The following is a 22,834-nucleotide window of genomic DNA, read 5'->3' as shown; positions in this document are numbered from 1 at the left end:
ATAGACCTGATCCTGCAATATGATCCATGTGAAGCCCCCCGCCCCCAACCCTATACGGAGCTCCACTAAGGTCAACTGGACTCCAAATGAGGGTAAGGTTGCACCTGTAAAGATCAAGCCTATATTGATAGTAAAACACAGATTTCAATGTGTGTGATTTAAATGGAATGAATCTGGCCTTTTACACTGAAATAATCTCTCCACATACAAGTTGGTGGGTAGATGTGTGCTAATAGGCAGAATTCAATTTTTTATATATATATATATATATAATTTTGACAGATAATAGCAATGTTTATTTTTAAAGCATTTTTCTATTCTTAACTATTTAAAGTTTCACAATTGTGGGAAAATGGGGGGTGGGGGCAGACAATTATTTAAGGACAGAAAATATTGAGGTTCCAAACATTAAAGCTTTATAATTATTAAGACTCAAATTGGCAACCTCACGTGGCAAAGTAAATACAGTTAAATCAAACTCTAATAAGTTCTTAAAAGGCTTTTTTTTTAACCTTTCCTGTCTGTAAATTTTGATTATTATAGATGGAAACATTTTTTCATTGGTTTGTGTGAATGCAATGAAATCATCATTTACTGACATTTATTGATAAATATCTAATCCTTCCAAGCCTAACTAGTAGCTATTTTATGACCTCAGATATGCACAGGCAGTTCCTACTGACTTCCTACACAGGGGCGGCTCTAGGTATTTTCCGGCCCCAAGCACTGCAGGCAGGCTGCCCTCAGCGGCTTGTCTGCGGGAGGTCCCTGGTCCCGTGGATTCAGTGGCAGCCTATGGGAGATCCACCGAAGCCGCGGGACCAGCGGACCCTCTGCAGGCAAGCCGCCGCAGGCAACCTGCCTACCGCCCTCGCAGCGACCAGCAGAGCGCCCCCCACGGCTTGCCGCCCCAAGCACGCGCTTGGCGTGCTGGTGCCTGGAGCCACCCCTGTTCCTACAAGAGTTAATGGGAATACTTCACACACTTGCCAAACCAGCATACTGCCCCATGAAAAGGTACGACTTCCTGGGTTCATCTACGTTACGAGTGTTATCACACTTAGTTTGGCATGTGGGTTTCTTTTATTTCTTCTTGCACACCTGATCCCATTTTATAATAGTTTATTCACTCAGAAATGCAAATATAGAACCAATTCTGAAATTCTAATGCAGCGTGGGGAAGAACGATTCTGCTCAGCTAAATTTCTGGAGGCTTTTCTCTTTTGCAAACTTATTAGTACTCTTGTACTCCAGAATTGCTAGCAGTTCACATTTCTGTTTGACAGAAAATCCTTGTTAGGGAATGGAATCTTGAGCTAGTGTTGGTGTTTTATAAATTGATATCAGTTACAGAATATGCTCTTTCATTCTTCTTTCCTCACAAAAAAAAATTTAATACATCCTACCTTTACAGGGGTGGCATAAAACAATTTTCTAAGAGGGTGTTTTGCCTGTGGTTTAAGTATAACCTGGAGCAACATAAATCAATACTTTAGCTGGCCAGATATTAGACTTTGTTGTGTAGTATGTGCCATTACAGAAGCACCCAGATTAAATGGAAAATAAATAGTACATTGATTGTTTTTATCCAACTTTTGTAATTTAGGTTGAGGAAAAACATTGTTTTCAATGTGCCCTGCTTCAGTATCACTGCTTCAACTGCCTTATTGTTTTAGTCTATACATTTCTACAAACTAGCTTCCCATCATCTTTTTATTAAATCTTTATACTTTCTTGTTCTTCACCATTCCTTCCCAGTATGGTTTGCATTAACTTACTATGATTAAAGGTTACAATGCCCATGTAAACACCAGCCCTTGCTGACAGACAACACAATTAATTAATTAATAAGAGCCATTAGTTGAATGACAATTATCTGAGCACTTAAGTCATTCCAACATCTCATTGTGGAACCAACCCAGTACCCACCGCACAACCTTGTTACTTGGGCCGTGTGTGGGGGAGGCAAAATAAGGAACAGCAACAGATCCACTCTACAGCCACTGTGGTACCTTCTGGGCTGCTGTAGCCCCAAGCTACATCATTCTTCTTCCTTGAGGAAGAATGGCTGAGGGATTCTTGTAGTTACTCTGTCTTTATTCCTAATACTTCCTGTCTCCCTCCTTCCCACTCACTCCCTGGACACTGATGCACATGGAGACTTTGCCATGACAGGCTTCATGGTGCTTCATAGTGCAGAACATGAGATGAACAGATCCTTCACCCCTCACCCCGAGCATCAAAATGCAAACAATTTATCTACACGTATGGCCAGCTACATCCACAGAGGGAGGGAGGAAGGATTTGCCCCTCTGAGACCAACCTATGCCTCAGTGTCATATTATTCAGGAATTTTCAATTTCAGCCCAAATAAAATTCAGATAAGCTGCTGTGATTGACAGTGACATACTAAAATTCATTGCAACCAGCTTCAATATCAGATAATATAGAGCAACAGAAAGAAAATCAGTGCATTAATACCCAGAAGCGAAAGGGAAATTCATTTTGAAGTGTGCTCTCTCTCTCTCAGAGAGAAGAAGTCTCAAATAAGGAAAATTCAAGTGACAACAAAATTAATGGGAATAAAAAATAAAACATTTTATTTCTTTACTAATTCTTGGGAAATTATTCTTTCTAAAAAAATTCTTTGCTGTTTTCAGGTTTGATTAAAATATAACAATATAAAACAAAAAAATGCACATGTATTTGTGTTTTAAGACCAATTTTACATATGCTTTAAACAGGCCCTAATTAAGCAATGTGAATATTAAAGTATTTTTAAAATACTTAAGGGTTATAATACATGCAGTAGTACTTTTATGGGAAAATCCTAAGTATTTAACAAAAAAGGAGAACCTTTTTATAGGTTTTGCTCAACCATCTGCTAGGATTGAACATGCAATGATAGAGCAGGTACTATGTTCTGAGAGTAGTTCAAAAACCTATGTAAAGGATCTCATTCTTTATTATAATTTCACACACAAAAATTATGTTAAAGGAACATTATTAAGGTTGCAAAGTGAAGCACTCAGAAGTTAGGAAATGCTATAATTAAGGTTGTCTGTGAAACCTTAATTCTCTCTCACACACACCCACACCCCTATATCTGTGCATTATGATAAATCTTTAAATACATGACCACATACTCTTTTTCCCCCCTCAGAACTCTTAGTCTGACCCCCTTCTGCTCATGTCCCCTCCAGCATGTCCCTTTACCCATCCTTTCTCCACCACCCCGACTCCATGTGCTAGTGCCAATATCTGCCTTTGGACTCCCAGTCTGAGTACCAGCCTTCTCCTCTCCTCTGCTCCTAGGCCCACTCCTTCCCATCCCCCTGGGCTCTCTGTCCCAATCTCAGTCTACCCCCTCCCCGACATCCCCTGGACACTCTGTCCAAATTTCCTTGCACAGACAGAGCCAGTCTTCCTCCCCTCCCCAGGCTCCTCATCTGATCTCAGTCTTTCCCTCCCTCCCCCCATACTATCTCTAAGGTTGCCAGTTTCAGCTGGACATGTTCCCGGAAGTTTCATCACATGACAATCTTTATTTAAAGATTAAGCTTTAATTCCTGGAAATTCCAGGACAATCCTGGAGGGTTGGCAACCCTAACAAGCTCCCAATGGCAACGTTCCCATTGACTTTAATGGTACAGGATCAGGGCCTAAACCACTTTTGTGCTGCAGTTTACCTATTTGCTAAATAGAGAGAGTGATTAGAACTAGTCATACCAAATGGGTGATGGGGCGGGGTGAGGGAAGTTGCAAAAGTTTTCATCTTTTTTTCCATAAGTGTTCAAATTTGAATTTTATTTTTTACCAGCTCAAACAACCTTCGCTACTTCCTACTACACAGGAGCATTGTGAGACAAAATTCACTGTAGTCTGTAAAGTGCTTTGATGCCTGCTGATAGCACTTTTTACTAATGTGGCTTGTTCTAGTACTGTATATACACCACAGTGGAAATACTTAATTTCCTGGAAATATGTTTTAGTCCAACACACATGACAGACTGCAATACAGCGCTTAACACACTGGGGCCCTCGTCCATGGCTAGGGCTCCTAGGCAGTACTGCAATACAGATAATTAATTGTATTGGAGGCTTATAGCTGACTTCCTCACCCATGCTGAGCCTATTGCTCTGCTCCCACAATGCCACATGTAACAAGGCAGGGCTGCTCCCAGAAGAGCCTCTGGCAGTTTTATTTCTCCAACGTGAGCAAAACAAACAAAAACAGTCCTTCAGCTCACACTGCACTATAACTCCCAGAGGATTTTTCCCCTTTGCACCTCTCAGGATGACACCTCCTCCCCTCCCAGGGACTCTGGCAGTCCTGTTGCTCCTGTGCTCTGTTCCTGAGCCCCACCCCCAGGGCTTTTTGAGCTGAAGGCCCTCCTCCCAACGGTTCAGTTCAGGGTCTCACTGCCTCCCATCCCCAGCAGTCCGGCTCTTGCTCCTAACTCTGACTAACTAGATAGTGTTCATTCGTCCCCAGGCCCAGGTGCCTTCTTTTAAAGCCTAGTGTGGATCAGTGGATGTGGCACAGGTGCACTTGCCCTGCTTTCTTTTAGAGGGCCAGTGTTACCAAGCTTACCAGTTTTTGTTCGCAGACAACAGTTTTACTTCTGTTGCCAAACCTTCGCTTATTTAAAAACGAAAACTCCCCAGTAAAGCCTATGCAATAGAAAGCAAAACAGAGCGATGTGGCATGGTAGGGTGGAAAATGTTATCTGTGTCCTGCATGTCAACCTCAGGACCAAAGAATAATTATTCTGAGACTGTCATATGCTAGGGATGGAATCTGAACATGATACATTTCAACAGAGCGTGGATGTGGGGACCAAGTTGTCTTGGTTGACTCAGTGCTCAGCGTGGCTCTGAGCTGCAAGAACAATTAAAAATAGGGCTCTTCTTGACAAGAAATCCTCATTTTTATAGATCCATCCTGGGTTCTCTGAAAATGACATATGGGGATCTCAGGTGGCGTCAGGTCCAGGTGGTATAATACTACTGCACTCTTCCATATTACCCTTTGACAGAGGGCTGCCTTACAGTTGCAAGAGATGATCTGTAGTCATTCTTGCAGGAAAAGTTTTCTGCTTTCCTCACAAGATAAGATAATGTTCCAAAGAGATGCTCCTTTCAAATAAAGTTATGATGTCCAAGCAGATGCCTGCAATTAAATTTTTCCATGTGTAGTGTGACCATATAGCTCGTCTTGGCCGGGACAGTCCCTTTTTTAAGCACTGTTATGGCCGTCCCAACTTCTTTGGCAAAAGTGAACATTTGTCCCAGTTGCTCTTGCCAACTTGATCAGTCAGCAAGAACAAACGGGACAAATGCCCTCGTTTGTCAAAAAAGTTGGGTGCGGGAGGGGGGTGAGTGGCGATGCCATCCCCATGCAGCGGGTGAAAGCAGGGCTCGGGTAGGGGGCAGGCAGGGCTTGGGTGAGCAGCAACCCCAGCTTCATGAGGGTGGGGCATGCGGGAGGGCTCAGACAAGTAGCTCAGGCCAGGCCTGCATGGGGTGGGGGGAGAGGTGAGACCTAGCCCCACGCGGTCATCCTATCCATGTGTCAAGTCCTTCACTGACATCATGTGGTCTATTCACTAAGGCAAGCATAATACTAGCCCTTCACAGGTGCCCTATCAGTAATATGACTTATCTATTCTATATGTGTATGCTCACTTTCACATCCCCTTTACACTGCCAAGGCAGCATAAACAGGTTCTAGTGTAAACAGTTCTAGCCTGGGAATTGTATCAGCTAAGCATAGATAAAAGAACTTGTAGCTCATTACTCAACAACTTGAGTTATCCAGCCCCCAAGAATTTTTTAAGATTCCAGTTTGTTTATTTGCAGTTTCTGTCATATTCTTGTTTCCATATTAGTGTATTTAGCGATAATACAGTCATTTGCAATGAAAACATGTGTTTAAATGACCGATTCACCTGGACCATATAAAGGTTTATATCTATTTACAATAATACCTTTAGCCTACAAAAAGCTACATGAATTAATTTAAGAGTCAGAGAATGAAGAGTCTTATGCATTGGAACTAACTCAGGAGTCTGCCCCTTAGGACACAGGGAAAGTAAGTGCCTCGTATTCCCTGATAAAATGGCAACAGTGCTCCAGTACTGGAAGACTTTTCCAACAGGTCTATGGTCAGATGACTACAGAGGGAGCCTGGATAGAAAAACTGTGCTCCAGTCTCCAGGTGCAGATAAGGGTCAGATACCATAGTGATAGGCACTGGACCTAGATAAATTATTAACATGTGGCAATCTGCATGAAAAACAGTGGAGTCCTAAAATCTTCCCATATTGTAAAATGTGACACAGAGCAGGAATTCAACAGTTCTGAGGATTAGTAACATTTAAGTCATCACTATCTGATGGCTTATTTGATGGACTTTTCTCCTTGAGAGGCATGTGAAAGGCATTGCTTTCATGAAGTATAGATACATGTGATCACAAACAAATACCAGGGAATAAAATGTTAACTGAACATTTTCAAACAAGCAAAGAGTTTCATTTCCAGTTTGCAGTGAACATTTGGGTCAGTTCTTATTTCCCAACCAGTGGGATGTTTCCTATAAAAACTGGGTTTAATTTGGAGGCAGACAAGAGAGCATTAGAAGCATTCCCTGGTTTCACTCAGGTCCTTTCAATGTGCACACACAACACCACTGTCAATACTCGGATAGTCAAAGGAATAATCATTATTTAGAAATCAAAATACCATTTGTGTCACTTTTAAGACCGGGCTCAAGCTCATGTCAGCTGAACTCTTACACTAATGAAGCAACAGTAAATCATCATGACAAACTGAAGGTTTAATGTAAGAGTGAAATTACAGAATGATTCATTACCTTCCTTTCCTGTCCTTTCCTTTTCCGCAGCCAGCAGAGTAGCTGCTGCAGCTAATGTCAAGCTGCTGGCATCATTCCATTGCTTCTACACCCACACACAAACAGATACTCGCACACTTGATTCAAGGAATTTTATTTTTCAGTGATAAAATCTTATTATGAAGCACAGCTTAATTTGCTGTCTAGAGACTTTATTTAATGAAAAGGATATAACCGGGTCACATTTGTTTGTGCTGATAATATTTTTCAGGGGTTTTAATAGAAAGTGAATCTTGCCATCTTCCCAACAGATTGGTTTAGGATTAAGTTATTTGCATTCAAAGAATGTAAAAGTGTGATGAATGAAGTGAATTTAGGAGCATATTCTCCACTCAGTAAGCACATATGACTGGTATTGGTGCTACAGGAAGTTCACAATGAGAAGGGCATAGAGCCCTTTATCCATAATTGTTCGTGTTTTCACAAAACTCAGCCTAATTAAGGCTGGTGTCTCTTTCAACCTTGCCACTCAAAAGCAAAGAATTAATCACAATGTTTTGTTTTTTTTTAAAGTGAAGAAGAATGGTCCCTCTCAGGTCTCCGCCCCACCCCCTCGCCACCAATCCGGTGGATAAGAGCAATGTAAATTAGTCATAGTTAACATTAGTGGCTGGGCTTTTCAGCAGGAGCTGAAAATCAGGCTACTTATTTAAGTGAATAACTATGGATGTAAGAGCCTACTCAGAACCCACGTTGGAAAATCCATTTTCTAGAGATAACCATTTCCTACAGGTTTCAGAGTAGCAGCCGTGTTAGTCTGTATCCGCAAAAAAAACAGGAGTACTTGTGGCACCTTAAAGACTAACAAATTTATTTTAGCATGAGCTTTCGTGAGCTAAAGCTCACTTCTTCGGATGCATAGAATGGAACACACAGACAGGAGATATTTATACATACAGAGAACATGAAAAGGTGGAAGTATGCATACCAACAGGCAGAGTCTAATCAATTGAGATGAGCTATCGTTAGCAGGAGGAAAAAAAACTTTTTGAAGTGATAATTAAGATGGCCCATAGAAGGTGTGAGGAGAACTTAACATAGGGAAATAGATTCAATTGGTGTAATGACCCAACCATTCCCAGTCTTTGTTTAGACCACAGTTAATAGTATCTAGTTTGCATATTAATTCAAGTTCAGCAGTCTCTCTTTGGAGTCTGTTTTTGAAGTTTTTTTGTTGCAAAATTGCCACCTTCAAGTCTGTCACTGAGTGGTTAGAAAGGTTGGCCCCTCAGTATGCCAACATCTTTATGGCTGACTTAGAACAACGCTTCCTTAACTCTCGTTCCCTAACACCCCTACTCTACTTGCGCTACATTGATGACATCTTCATCATCTGGACTCATGGAAAAGAAGCCCTCGAGGAATTCCACCGAGATTTTAACAATTTCCATCCCACCATCAACCTCAGCCTAGACCAATCCACACAAGCGGTCCATTTCCTAGACACTACTGTGCTAATAAACGATGGTCACATAAATACCACCCTATACCGGAAACCCACTGACCGCTATACTTACTTACATGCCTCCAGCTTCCATCCCGGACACACCACACGATCCATTGTCTACAGCCAAGCTCTAAGATACAACCGTATTTGCTCCAATCCCTCGGACAGAGATAAACACCTACAAGATCTCTATCAAGCATTCTTAAACCTACAATACCCACCTGCTGAAGTGAAAAAACAGATTGACAGAGCCAGAAGAGTACCCAGAAGCCACCTACTACAGGACAGGCCTAAAAAAGAAAATAACAGAACACCACTAGCCATCACCTACAGCCCCCAACTAAAACCTCTCCAGCGCATCATCAAAGATTTACAACCTATCCTTAAAGATGATCCCTCACTCTCACAGATCTTGGGAGACAGGCCAGTCCTCGCTTATAGACAGCCTCCCAACCTGAAGCAAATACTCACCAGCAACCGCACACCATACAACATAAACACTAACCCAGGAACCTATCCTTGCAATAAAGCCCGATGCCAGCTCTGTCCACATATCCATTCAAGTGACACCATCACAGGACCTAATCACATCAGACACACCATCAGGGGCTCGTACACCTGCACATCTACCAACGTGATATATGCCATCATGTGCCAGCAATGCCCCTCTGCCATGTACATTGGCCAAACCGGACAGTCTCTACGCAAAAGAATAAATGGACACAAATCTGACATCAGGAATCATAACATTCAAAAACCAGTGGGAGAACACTTCAACCTTTCTAACCACTCAGTGACAGACTTGAAGGTGGCAATTTTGCAACAAAAAAACTTCAAAAACAGACTCCAAAGAGAGACTGCTGAACTTGAATTAATATGCAAACTAGATACTATTAACTGTGGTCTAAACAAAGACTGGGAATGGTTGGGTCATTACACCAATTGAATCTATTTCCCTATGTTAAGTTCTCCTCACACCTTCTATGGGCCATCTTAATTATCACTTCAAAAAGTTTTTTTTCCTCCTGCTAACGATAGCTCATCTCAATTGATTAGACTCTGCCTGTTGGTATGCATACTTCCACCTTTTCATGTTCTCTGTATGTATAAATATCTCCTGTCTGTATGTTCCATTCTATGCATCCGAAGAAGTGAGCTTTAGCTCACGAAAGCTCATGCTAAAATAAATTTGTTAGTCTTTAAGGTGCCACAAGTACTCCTGTTTTTTTTCATTTCCTACAGGTATTTGAAATCAAAACCAAAGAGAACTAGAGAGAGAACTATGTTTACAAGTGCTCAGAAACAGAACAGTTTGTAAACTAATCTAGTGACTGAAGGAAGGAAATGGGAAGCAGGCATCATGCCTCTGCTATTTGCTTGCCATGTAGGCAAGTCACAACCTCTGTTCTTCATTTTACAAGGATACTAATGTGATATTTAACCTGCTTCACAGGGATGTTGTGAAGTTTATTTATATTTGTAAAGCACTTTGAGGTACTGCTATGAAATGCATGATAGAAATGCAAAGTAGGATTATATTTTACAATTTCTCCATTTAGAAAAAAATCTACTGGTCTGTGTTCGTGTTTGTCACCACAATGTCTGACTACTTATATAAAAAACATATACTGTATTGTATACAATGGAAGCTTTCTGAAGTAAAATTAGTGTTTTGACTAGAGGCTGGACAAACCAATTTGGATAAAATAAGAACAGACACAAACAGCTAAGATTTTAACTTTAAACACAGTTGAACTTTAAAATCATTTGTTAACTTATTTCCTGTTTCTTCTGATTTTCACATGCTTTTCCACTTCTAGTCTCTGGAATTTAGGAGCATATTCTCCATTCAATGAGCGCAGATAACTGGTATTGATGCTATTCCCCTGGCTGAAAGTACAGTGCACCTGCTGTACTGATATAATTTCATTTTTCCCCTATGGAATTACTTCTGATTTGCCCTGGTATAAGTGAGAGGAGAATCAGGTTTGTGCGTTTATGCTTCTGGATACCATGAGCAAGGTTGCTCTTGTTGTGTGTTCAGTCTGACCCGAAGCAGGAATTACAGGAAACACCATGAGAACCCTGTTCTTGCAAGATTTCAAATCCTATTCTTTTAATTCTCTCTAAGTCTTCTGTAAAATCCATCTCCTCTGTATCTAAAAACTTCCCAGACAAAGTGGGCCTGCATACTGAGGCCCATAGTGGATTTCATGAATTATTCTGCTCTTTATCCTCCCAAGTTCTCAGCAGCTCAGTGTGGGTTATTGTTGATTTTTACATATGAAAATCTACCAGTTATTGTGGGAAAGTTTCATCATTAATGGGATTTTGCAGTGTGTTCTAAAGGCAGCCAGACTCTGGATCATTCTAATCTCCTCTGGTAGCCACTTCCACATCTGAGCCCAGTCAACTAGCAATGCTTTATATCCAGCTCTTGAGCCCTTTGCCTTGGGCCGCTGCCTTAACAGATTCTGGATTGCTGATGGACTTGGAGCCTGACTTTCAATAGAAAATCGAGTTGTTGACTAAATGAAGTTTTTTTCCACAAAGAAGTGTCTGCTTCCACAGAAAATTTTGATTTTTCAGTGAAAAACCAAAACATCTCAAAACTGACACATTTCTAGCTGAATAATGTAACATTTCCATTTGTAAATGCTCCGCTTGGGAGTTTAGGTGCCTTGTGCTCCTCTTCTCCTCTATAGGCATCTCCAGGGCCCAGCAAGAGGGCAAGTGAACATGGTCTATTATAGGAGATGTAGTCCAATAAGGACCTCAGCCCATAAAAGAGAATGGGAGCATGAGGCACCCACACTGCAAGACCCATGAGGCATTACAGCAGCATTTTACAAGTAACATCTTTGGGGTTTCAATCATAGGTTTTTAGTTTTCAGACAAAACATTTTGGTTTCCAATTTTTTTCCCTAAGAGTAGAAAATTTCCATGGAAAATTCTAACAAAAATAATTTTTTTTAACCTTTTGAAATTTTTAATTGAAAATTTTAATGAAAAAAAAAATCTGACCAGTTCTAGTCTTGACTGTTTTAGTTTAAAAAAAAAAATCAGGACTTGAAACTGATTTGGAGCCAGTGAGGGAACTGGAGTACACTGGTGATGTACTCACAACAACCCACACCATTGCAGCAGCATTCTGTGCATGCTGAAGTCTATGCATTACTTCCTGATACAGAGAATTATCATCATCTAGTGTGATGGTAACAAGAATGTGGATCATAGTGAACATTTATGCCTGTGTGTGTATGCCCACAAAGTGGGAGGGGTTCCCTTACTGATGCTCCAAGGAAGAGTTCATTTATCTTTTGAAAAAAGTTGTGGTGGTGATGTCACAGCTCTGAAGCTCCTGCTGCTGGCCAGTATAAATGTTATTGTTTGGAGAAGGAGGCTGTTCCCAAGTGCTTCTTCCCCTAGGATTGAGGAAAGGCAGTCTGGGCACCACTCCCAGTGGTGGTGCTGACAGCAGCTCCATTCATTTAGATAAAGGTTCAGATATATATTTGAAGTTGGGACACTGAAGTGAACTTGTGACTCTTCACCCATGACTAATTTACCTAGCCAATGTACAATGCTTCCCTTGTGCATTCTAGTGTGTAAGGGCAAGATATTCTAATTACATGTGTGCATGTGGAGGGAGCTGCATATTGGAATCAAAATCATCTGTCTGGATCTCAGAGTTGATTTTTCCAATGTCAGAAAGAATGGGAAATGGTCCATTGCCCTAATTGCACCACTTGTTTATGTTAGATTCAGGAACAGAAACAAAACTAATTTAAAATCTTTGTAAATGGTTTACCCAAAGCAAACTCTATGACATCCTAAATGAGTTAAGTGTTCTCTCCATTCTGTTGTTGACAAACTTGAAGCTAATGATCATAATTGAGCACGAAGGCAACAAAGCATTGTCAAACTCATTCAGGAAATGCAGATTCACAAAGATAATGAAAGATTTATTTCATTGGTACAGAACAGAGAGGAGCTTAGAGGATGTGCTTTCAAAAATGTTACTGAACTAAGTCAAGCAGAGCAAAATAACAGAAGATAGACAGACATTAGCAAGTGTAGTCACCCAGGCATAACACGTGACAACTGGCCACACAAGAAAGGAAGAAATACCAAGACAAATTGTTCTAAAAACCAAGCTAAGATTAAAGATGATACATTCTTAAGTACAGAATGTACCCTATCTCCAGGAGGAAATAACTATACTTAGCACTTCTGTAGGATTCCTAGCTTCAAAGGGCTTTTCAGATGTCAACTAATTAATTCATAGAGTCATCGAGTTTAAGTTTAAGGCCAAAAGGGACCATTATATCATCTAGTCTGACCTCCTCTATAACAGAGCCATTAGATTTCACAGTTACCTCTGTACTGAGCCCAATAACTTGTGTTTGGCTAAAGCATATTGTTGAGAAGGGCATCCAGTCTTGATCTGAAGACATCAAGAGATGAAGAATCCACCACTACCCGTGGTAGTTGTTCCAGTGGTTAATCACCCTGACTGTTAAAAGGTTGTTCATCTTTAATTTGAATTTGTCTGGCTTCAGCTTCCAATCATTGATTCTTGTTACCCCTTTCTCCACTTAGATTCAAGAGCCCTTTAGTACCATGTATTTTCTCCCTATGAAGGTATTGATCAAGTAACCTCCAATCTTCTTTTCAATAAAACAAACAGATTAAGTTCTTTAACTCTCACTGTAAGGCATTTTCTCCATCCCTTCAACCATTTTTGTGGCTCTTTTCTGTACCATCTCCAATTTCTTAATATCCTTGTTAAAACGTGGACACCAGAACTGTATGCATTATTATAGTATCATTCTCACTAATGCTATGTACAGGGGTAAAGTCACCTCACTACTTCTACTCACTAATCCCATTTATATATTCAAGGGCTACATTAGCATATCATTGGGAGTTTGTCCTCTCTAAGACCCCTCAATCCTTTTCAGAGTCATTGTTTTCCAGGATACCGTTCCCCATTCTGTAGATATTCGTTCCTAGATGTATAACTTGCATTGGCTATATTAAAACACATTTTGTTTCAACAGGCCCAGTTTACCAAATGATCCAGATCGCACTGAGTGACTGCCCAGTCCACATAATTATTTACCACTCCTCTAGTCTTTGTGTCTTCCATAGTATTATTGCAATGATTTTATATTTACTTCCAGATTGGTATTTCCTTTCTCTGCTTTTCTTTCTCACTCTTGTAGTATAATTTGACTTTAGTCTTTCATTTGTCTAGTCCTCTAGTACATTTAGTTCTGTACTGTCTAAGTCAACATGTCGAAGCAAATTTTCTCTGCATTGCAATATTAAAGGAAATTCAACAAAACCCCAAAATCATGACTACTACCCATAGCAGGTAGATTTAGAAGCAAGTCTTTAAAGTACCAAACAAGCTTTCTGTGGTGTTTTCTGAATATTGTTTTAATGGCCAAGTCAAAGGATTTCAAAAGGATTACTATCAGCTAATAAATAATAGATAGCCACTGGCACCTAACATGCAGAGTATTAATGAACATGCAGTGACCTAGCAATAGTGCTATATGCTGTAGTACAGGAAACCTACAGCTGGGTCAGTTGCTGGTCTCAATCGGAAAATCCCTGAGCTAGCAGGGGCCTGGGACACTGTGGAGGCAGGCATTCACTAGCATGAAGGGAATATTTTACATTGCTCCCTGTGAGGAACTGCATAATTGTGATGCATCTGGTGGTCCCAGGGCTGTCCTTAGGATTTATGGGGCCCTATGCAGTATTATTAACCTGGTGCCCCTATGCCTGACAGCAGCATGGGCTCACATGTGTATTTTAGATAAGGATGGTCTTTTGAAGGATTTATTTAAAAAACTATATGTCTGAAGATCCAAGCATTTAAGGCTAAAGATGAATATTCAGATTGTGCATCTAAAAATCTATGCAAGGATTTTTTAGAGATGTGATTTTATAATCTTCAGCAACACACTAATGAAATATTTTAAAGCAAATTTTAAACTAAGGTCCTGTAGACTAATATGTTCTGAGTAAATATTACATTAATGCACAACTTTTTTTGTCAGTAAATTCAGAAACTGACAGTATATACCTGGGAGTTGGCAAATGCCTGTTAAATGGCTTCGTTACCACTTGAATGGCTCTTTAACAGTTTCAATGTTGTCATAGGTCTGGCAGGCTGGAAGGCCTTTTCACTTTTAAGTACTAGATCCCCTCTGGAGGAAGTCTCACCAGGTTGCAGCAGCCAGCTGTGGTGGAAGCCTGCAGGAAGGGTCAGAACAGGGATAGGAAGAGGCAGGCGGGTGGACACTAAGACCCAGGGGGTGCCCCAAATTTTTGGGTCCCCTACGCAGCCAGGTATGCTGTGTATGCCTAAGGACGGCCCTGGGTGGTCGCTTCTGGCCCTAAACTCTATAACTATGACTCAGAATCTGCCTACCTTTTGCATCAGCCTGTGAAGCTGTGTCAGGCTTTGGCTACACTTACACTTCAAAGCGCTGCCGCGCTAAGTGTAGTCAAAGCGCCAGCGCTGGGAGAAAGCTCTCCCAGCGCTGTCCGTACTCCACCTCCCTGTGGGGAATAACGTACAGCGCTGGGAGCCGCGCTCCCAGCGCTGGGGCTTTGACCACACTGGCGCTTTGCAGCGCCGCAATTTGCAGCGCTGGAGAGGGTGTGTTTTCACACCCTGCTGCAGCGCTGCAAATTTGTAAGTGTAGCCAAGCCCTAAGAATGTTGGGTGAAGGAAGCTGCACCATTCTAAACATATCTACCCTGCAGACAAAGGAACTTGGGAAGTTAGTGTGCCTCCAAGAGGCAAAATCCCACCTGAGTATCCCCTGGGGTAGTGCAGATCCACATATTCAGGGCTATGGCTAAATGTCACAATCTAATCTAATGGTTCAACAGGCAGATACTTGGGGACTGTTATGGCAACACCTCAGAGTAACGGATTTAAAATTGGTGAACCCATTTCTACGCAAAAGAGAATAGGTGACTGAATAGAGTCATTATGAAGTTTCAAGGGGAAAAAGATTAAGAGATGAATCTGAATCAAAATGATGGATCTGAACCCTTCCAGACCTGGCACTTTGAAATCTGGATGACAGTCCAAACCTTCCCAAATTTTAGGATTTCAGATCTGATCCACTATGTGGGAGCTTTGACCTGCAAGCTGGGATTTGAAATCAGGTCTGGATTGGGGTTTGGTCCAGGCACATCTGGTAAGAAGAATAAACAAAAGCCATGTTCATCGTGATTATATAAATTTCCTAAATAGATCACATTTATGACATGACTATACTGTTCATGTGCCGTTTCTATGGTTTGTAATATGAATCACTCATGATTGGACCCCTGATAGCTGACCTCTCTATCAACAATGAAACACTGAGAATGAATAATCCTTGTGCTCATTCAAGCTGAACAGTATTTTTCCACTATCTCTATTAATGTCTGCATTGGTACATGCGTGCAGTGTATTGCACCAATAAACAGAAGATAAAGATGCTAAATTAAAACAAAAATGTCTTTCAGAATATCTTTTTTCAAAATCCATCAATGGAAACATAATGAACTGTGATACATGAGGTAGGCAGGCATTAAGAAATTGTCTTACACTCTTTGAATCCGATGCCTGACTAATATCTACATCTCCAATAGCATGTTGAAATAATCCATTACAAAAAATTACCACGGCATTTTACACTTTAATCAGACACAGCAATAACCACATTACAGGAGCACTGAATTTACTATACTGTGGCAGACTAATCTAGTACCCTCCCGCAGTAGCCAGAGGCTTATGTTTTAGACATAAAGGAAAGAAAATAGCTCAAGTACATCTTCTTGGGTGGGCAGTTCTGTACACGGGAAGAAGGGGTCCTTTCTTGACCTCTGCAGGTAGCCTGAAGGATGAGATGAGGCAGCCCCTGTTATCTTGCACAACTATAAATGTTGCTGTGTTTATGAGATTATCCTTCCCTTATGAAAAAACTTGCTACAATATTTGACTCCATGACCTAGTCGGGCCATGAATGCCACAGGCTGACTATATGCTATCTAATGCCGTACATCCTTTTATTTGCTCTAAATTGAGTGCTGCTTAATATCATTGTGTTCACATGTTCTCTTGTTATGGGACAGTTTAAAAGGAAAGATGTTCTCACTATGGCCTTCATAATTTGGAACTCTGCACAATTAGGTCCCATTTAAATCTTCTTCCTTCCAGGTTAAATCGTTCTATTTTTACCGTCTGTTGTCCTGCCATACTTCTAACTCAAGCCATATAACTAACGTGCACACTACAGAAATCTTTGCTTTTTCCCCTACATGGCTTTCAGGCCTTCCCTTTGCTCTCCTCACCCTCCCGTTAGCAGCCACCCCACAGCATACTTCTCTCTAGTTTTTCTGTTAGCATAATGAGAGAGCCGTGCTATGCAGCACCCGGCAGAGAAAAGACAGACGGAGCTCAGAGTTCTGGAGGCCTTTCAAATGGAATGCTTATTTCCTGGCAGTCTGGGGATTAACAGAAAGGCCCTCAGTCCTATGGTGGGAGAGGTGGGGTAAGGAATCCCATCCTTTAAGAGGAGGGAGTGGAAGGAAGAGGACACCCAATGCTATATTGTCTTAAGATAGCAGTAGTTCCTATGCTGAACAAACAGCAGATTGTAGGGCTCTTTCGGCACAGGAATTCAGTTTTAATCTGCCACTGGTTCCAAACCAGACTTTCCATTGTGCCCTTCTGAGTTTTAAGCTCTGAGTGTTAGCATAAAGAGGTTTGTACTTTTAATTCCCAGCAGCGCAGCCATTGCTATTATCCCTCTTTAGTGAAAATCTTGTTTTTGCTTGGACCTCTGCCATGCTTCATTTTCATCTCTTGTCCTTAGGTGTGAAAACCCAGTACTTCTGAACAAATTCCATCCAAAATATTGATGGCACCCACCAACCCATCCTGAGCATTCCTCAGCAGCTCCTACGTATAGTTTAAATATTCCTTCTGAAAGCTATTTGTTTTAATTGCCAGCGGGCTGGTTTGCTCGTGGGTAGGATAGAGCCCATCCCCATGCAGGAGGGCACCAACAAAAAGCAGAGTTTTCCAGTGCCCCATGGATGTTTTCCAGAGCCCTCCTTTCTACATCACCTTCTCAAACCCACAAGAGATTTGTTAGTTTTCTGATTAGAGGATTCTGTGTGTAACAGGGGTCGCACTTCTGAAAAGGCTACAGGAGAGGCTCTAGACATAAACTTTCTATTTAGCAGTCTAAGTTCAGGATGCTGATCTCCATTGCTAAGATTAAATAAACAAAGATCAGAATCTGGCCCTCAAGGAAATATCAGAGAGATCCTGGAACCTGTAATTTATGAAATATGTACCACAATCATGGATTCCTTCTCATCACTGTTTTACAGTGCTGATTATCTTCTTCATGGCATCTGATATCTGAAGTAAAGTCACTGCTTGGTTCTCATGGTACTTACCAAAAAAAGAAATGTGTACAATTGTAATAATTAAATCTCCTACCATCATGCCCTGCCCCTCTCAATCACTCAACATAGGCAGGTCCCCATCCTCTGAAGAGAATTCCTTGCTACAAGTAATAGAAGGAAAATTTTCTCTAAAAACTTCCTTTTTCCTTTCTGGGACACGTCCGCCATGTAGGTATTCATACCCCCAGAGGTCACTGGCTATCGCCTCTCCAGCTTAGCTGGGCACACACAGGCACTCATAGAACAGTGACCAAACAGTCCCAGTCAGCTGTTGACAGCAGCTCAGCCATGCACCAGCTCTCAGCCACATGCTCAGCACAAAGTATGTTGGTTTGCAAGTGACACACTCACACACACACAAATACACACTCTTTCAGAATGGAACAGCTTCTTCTCTAGCTCTGCATATACCATATATCAAAATTGCTTTCTTTGCCAAAGTGAAAATCTAACATGGAATTGAGATAACTTGTACTTAAGGAAACATGTAGGAATGATATCTTTCTCTTTGCATGTCTCTTACTAGTGTTTCCTCATCGATATAAAAGAGAAAGCCTATGCTTTTATCTCAGTTCTGTGACATAATCATAACTTACAAAGTCTGCTTTAAATAGGAGTATTAACAAAAGAGACACTGTAGACTAAAAAGCTGCAAACCAGAAACATTAGAGACACTGCAAAAGAGCAAAGCAAAGCTCCAGGGAGTGTTGACAGTCACTTCCAGGGATTTGTGCCTCTGACATAAATTTCATTATATAATGCAGCAATGTCTTGCGTATGAAATGCCACACTATTAACCAATGTATGTTTACAGCCTGGCTTGCCTTTGCCATGGAACACTGAACTTTTCCTGGAAAATGACTGAAAGGGGATTTGAATGGTTTGAAAAAGAGTTCCGTATTTTATGGGGTGTTTTAATAATAACTGTTGCATAAAATGATACTTCTTTGTCTTTGGGGAACCATGTTTGCCTTGAGGCCCAGAACCATCACTCTTTGATAAGGGAAAAGGTGAAGCTCTCCCTCTGGCCATATAAAGGATTTTGTAGGGCTCTGCTGGAAATAATATTCCTAATAGGATTAAGGTGTACCCTCACTCAGTTTCCACACAAGCATTCCTTTGTTAGTCTCAAAAGCCACTTAATGTTGGTTACATCCAAAATATACACGTATGCATATACACCTATATTCCATACCCTAGAAACAATACAGATATGGAGAATACTTCAAACAGGTTCAGGCCCAGGAGACACATTCCCATCATGGCGTGACTCCAGAGGGGTACGATAAAGCTCCGACAAAGCACCCTTACCAGTTCTAGCCTAACCAATACAAGTTAAACACAAACAACTTTTCTTTCTCATAATTTCATTTGTTTTAATCACAGGCTGTGGGCCTATCACTCATGCTAAAGTCCAAACTCAATTTAAAACCATAGTTCAATCTGGCCTAATGTGGGCCTATATTTCTACAGGCCCCATTGGAGCTGTCCAACAGGTATTTCAGAGCTGCAGCCCCCCTTTTCTAGCTCCAAGGATTTTGCTGTTGTAGGCAAAATATAAATTACCTCTCAAAGTCTACAGTCAATCACACAATAAACAAGGGCATTCAGATTGTTACTGTGCTTCACAACATGGCTTCTCAGAGCATCCTAGTGAGGACAGAACTCAGATTGTCCTGCTAAAGGAAGAAGAAGATTAACATTTAAAAAAAAATCCTAGCCATCCCCTTCCTTTGAGGTTCCAATGTTGATTCTCCATCTCTTGATATATTCAAATCAAGACTAGATGCCCTTCTGGCATATATGGTTTAGCTGAACAAGTTAGGTGGGGGTAACTGGGTTAAATTCTACAACCTGTGATATACAGGAGAGCAGACCAAATGATTGAATGGTTCATTCTGGCCTTAAAAATCAATTCATAGATGACTAAATCTCTACGTCTGCTTTATTTAGCCTGTAAGTTCTTCAGAATATAGACTGCCTGTGCTTTGTGTGTTATATAGTGTGGAACACCCTATAAGCATTAAACAAATAACTAAGGAAGTGGAAGCAGAAAAGAGTCCTGTGGCACCTTATAGACTAACAGACGTATTGGAGCATGAGCTTTCGTGGGTGAATACCCACTTCGTCGGATGCATGTGGCACTGCAAGAGTTAACCTAAACACACTTTGTCACTGGTTTGTTCAGTACTTCCATGATACTGCTATAGAGCTCATGGACAGTAGCTTTACATCTGTTACTTTTATTTCCCTTTCCCTTCCTTTCCTAGAAGCTTTAACAAAAGAAAATAGCTAGCAATCCAGAAGAGGAAATTTTCCTCAGCAGAGAAAATAGCCTATAACTGGCTTCCCATAAAACAGTGAAAATTACACTGTGAGCAAAAGTAGCAGAGGAGATAAGTCAACCTGAAGTGCTCTTGGGAAAATCTTTAGTGGCAGATATAAGGACAATATAATTGCTGAAGATGAGCAGGTTTTTCTTTTATCTCAATAAAGCACTTTTGGATGAAAAGACTGGAAAGACAGGAGCAATACAATAGAAAACGCCTGTTACAATCTTATTTACATAATTTTATATAAAGGAGCATCGATGTATGAAGTGTAAAATGAATGTGTTGACTACTGAAAATAAAGCATTGCAGAAAACAAATTCTGCTTACTCCCCAGCTATAAAGAACCTTAATGTTTGATTAAATACGTTTGCCTGGTGAAGAGAGGCATTGATTTTATAAAAAGCTGAGTGTGCCATTTCAATACAACAGAAAACTCCCTGTCACTGGCTCTTTTATGCAATGTGGCTCACGCAGCTGAATCTTAAATTGTTTTGTATATTCTTTTGCATAGGAAATATTTTCGCAATATCACAGACATTAGCTGAAAATGCTAAACATGGAGCTCTTCTTGTACGTTTCCCCTCTTCCCATTCCCTCTTGTCTCATGTATGTCATGGTGTGTCTAGCTAAGCAGGTATGGTGCCATATTTGACAGGCTCTCAATGGCTTTGTAGACACACTAATCTAAAGTAGATGATGGCTGAATGTATGGACTGGTGGGTGGCTAAACACAAGCCATCGCCTAGATTTCCGTTTTGCATGATTATCTTCTGCTTTATTATAAAATTATCTATTTTACTAGAGAAACTTGTTAGCATCAAGATACATATTATTGGAGATATTCCTTGACAGACTTCACAGATATCTGAAACCCATTTTAACCCACGCTGGTCCACCGCTTACAACAACATTACCTGAATGGTGTAATCCCATTGCCAGACTGCTAACCAGCCCTAGAGCATATGGAGTAAGTATATATATTGTGTGAATAGCATTTAGAACCTGATCTAAAGCCCACTGTAGTTAATGGAAGCATTTACATGATTTCAATGGGCTTCGGCTCAAGCCTTTAACAAGACTAGAAACTATATGGCTGTAGTGTCATAGGGGTGAAAAAGTACGGCCACATTTTCAGAAATGGCTACTAATTATTAGTGCAGTGGGTTTTCGGGTAGCCTAAGGCCTGGTTTCCAATGGTACGCAGAAGCAGGAGACTGTAGGCAGTCACTTGCTTCAAATTGACAAAAAATCAAAGTGAGGTCACTGTAATTAATAGTTGATATTAATCATCAACACTGAAAATATTAAAATGGAATCCCATCAGGCTTGTTTCTGGGAAGTTGTCACTGATTAGGGTCCCTTTTCCTTTTTAAAACACAGGAGCAGCTGAAGGACGATGACATGGACTGTATCGTGAATAATGATGAACTGACTATAAATTATGAAGACCCCAATCCGGTTCCAGTGCCAGCACAGGCCAGAATAGTCTCACCCCAGACTCCAGGCAAGGAAAACATTCATGAAGGAGACCTTGGATTAGGAGGATGTGAACTCCAGCTTGAGCACACTCCAGCACAAACCCAGTTGAATTCATTGGCATGAGCAGTGCAAATGTAATCACAAGAAATGCATGGAACATGAAGGAATACAAGCCAAACATATGAGGCAGTGTTGGTAAGAAGCTAGAAAATGTATTAAAAGCATAAATTGAAGAGAATCAAAACCTTGTCAAATGTATCTTCTGGTGCCTGAAGAAATGAGGATTTATCATCATCATCGTCATCCATATATGCTATACAACTGCATTTAATGTTTTGACAGTGGCAATTTTTATTAATGAAATTGAAGGCACTGTCTGCTATAGGCATATTACAGATGCACTCACAGCGTCGATTGTACTTCGCGCGCACATAAACACACAGACTTCTGAATGTTGTTCTCTTTGTTAATTAATTCAGGTGAGGAGGAGAGATATTTGATTAACACGATCATGCTCAGATGATCATAGAACTTTGTAATAAGTTGCTCCTGGGCAGACATATCACCCATGGGACAAGTGGAAATTTCTTTTGTACAGATGCAAACTTTGAGCAGCTACTTTCTCTTTACAAATGTTTAAGACTCCCACTTAATGCTTATAGCATTTGGCATTTTCTAGACAGTCAGTCCAATGGATGCTACAGCAAAAATAAGTTTCACCCCCGAGCTGCAGAGGGTTAATTCAGAACACAAAAACTGGGCATTGCTATATTAGTTGTTCAAGCTAAATAAATCAATAAGGGAACTTTTTATTATTATTTTGATTGATCATGATCACTATGGCATACAGCAATTACACTTATCCCACAATGCATTTGTTGCTAGAGCTTGGCAATAGGTTTTTATACACAGCTTGTGTGATGGGAACAATTTATGTTTTTGTGTAAAAACATTCCCAGTTTGTATTTTGATTTTAGCTTCTTTGAGGGCTGGGTTTTATTTTGTTTGGTGGTGGTGGTGGGTGTGTGTGTGTGTGTGTGTGCTTTAACACACACACACACAAAAGTCCTGCAAAAGAGTTTACTTTTTAAGATAAGATTTTTCAAAGCGACGTGTGCATAATCACACATTTATATTTGGCACTTAGATATTACAGTGATAAGTAAG

At 40.7% G+C, this 22,834-nt stretch overlaps 1 protein-coding gene across 3 annotated transcripts in view; it reads left to right on the top strand.

Moving 5' to 3' along the window:
• Window positions 1–22,553, top strand: part of SLC9A9 (solute carrier family 9 member A9) — a 354,635-nt gene extending 332,082 nt beyond the window's left edge. For all 3 annotated transcript variants that reach the window (XM_045030881.1, XM_045030879.1, XM_045030880.1), the window contains 2 exons: window positions 21,050–21,155; window positions 21,569–22,553. In XM_045030881.1, coding sequence (XP_044886816.1) covers window positions 21,050–21,155; window positions 21,569–21,790 — 328 coding nt within the window. In that variant the 3' untranslated portion in view covers window positions 21,791–22,553. The remainder of the gene's footprint in view (window positions 1–21,049; window positions 21,156–21,568) is intronic.
• Window positions 22,554–22,834: the final 281 nt, after the last annotated feature.

This window comes from Mauremys mutica, chromosome 9, assembly GCF_020497125.1.
Source record: "Mauremys mutica isolate MM-2020 ecotype Southern chromosome 9, ASM2049712v1, whole genome shotgun sequence".
NCBI lineage: Eukaryota > Metazoa > Chordata > Testudines > Geoemydidae > Mauremys > Mauremys mutica.
This window is presented reverse-complemented; position numbering and strand designations above follow the sequence as displayed.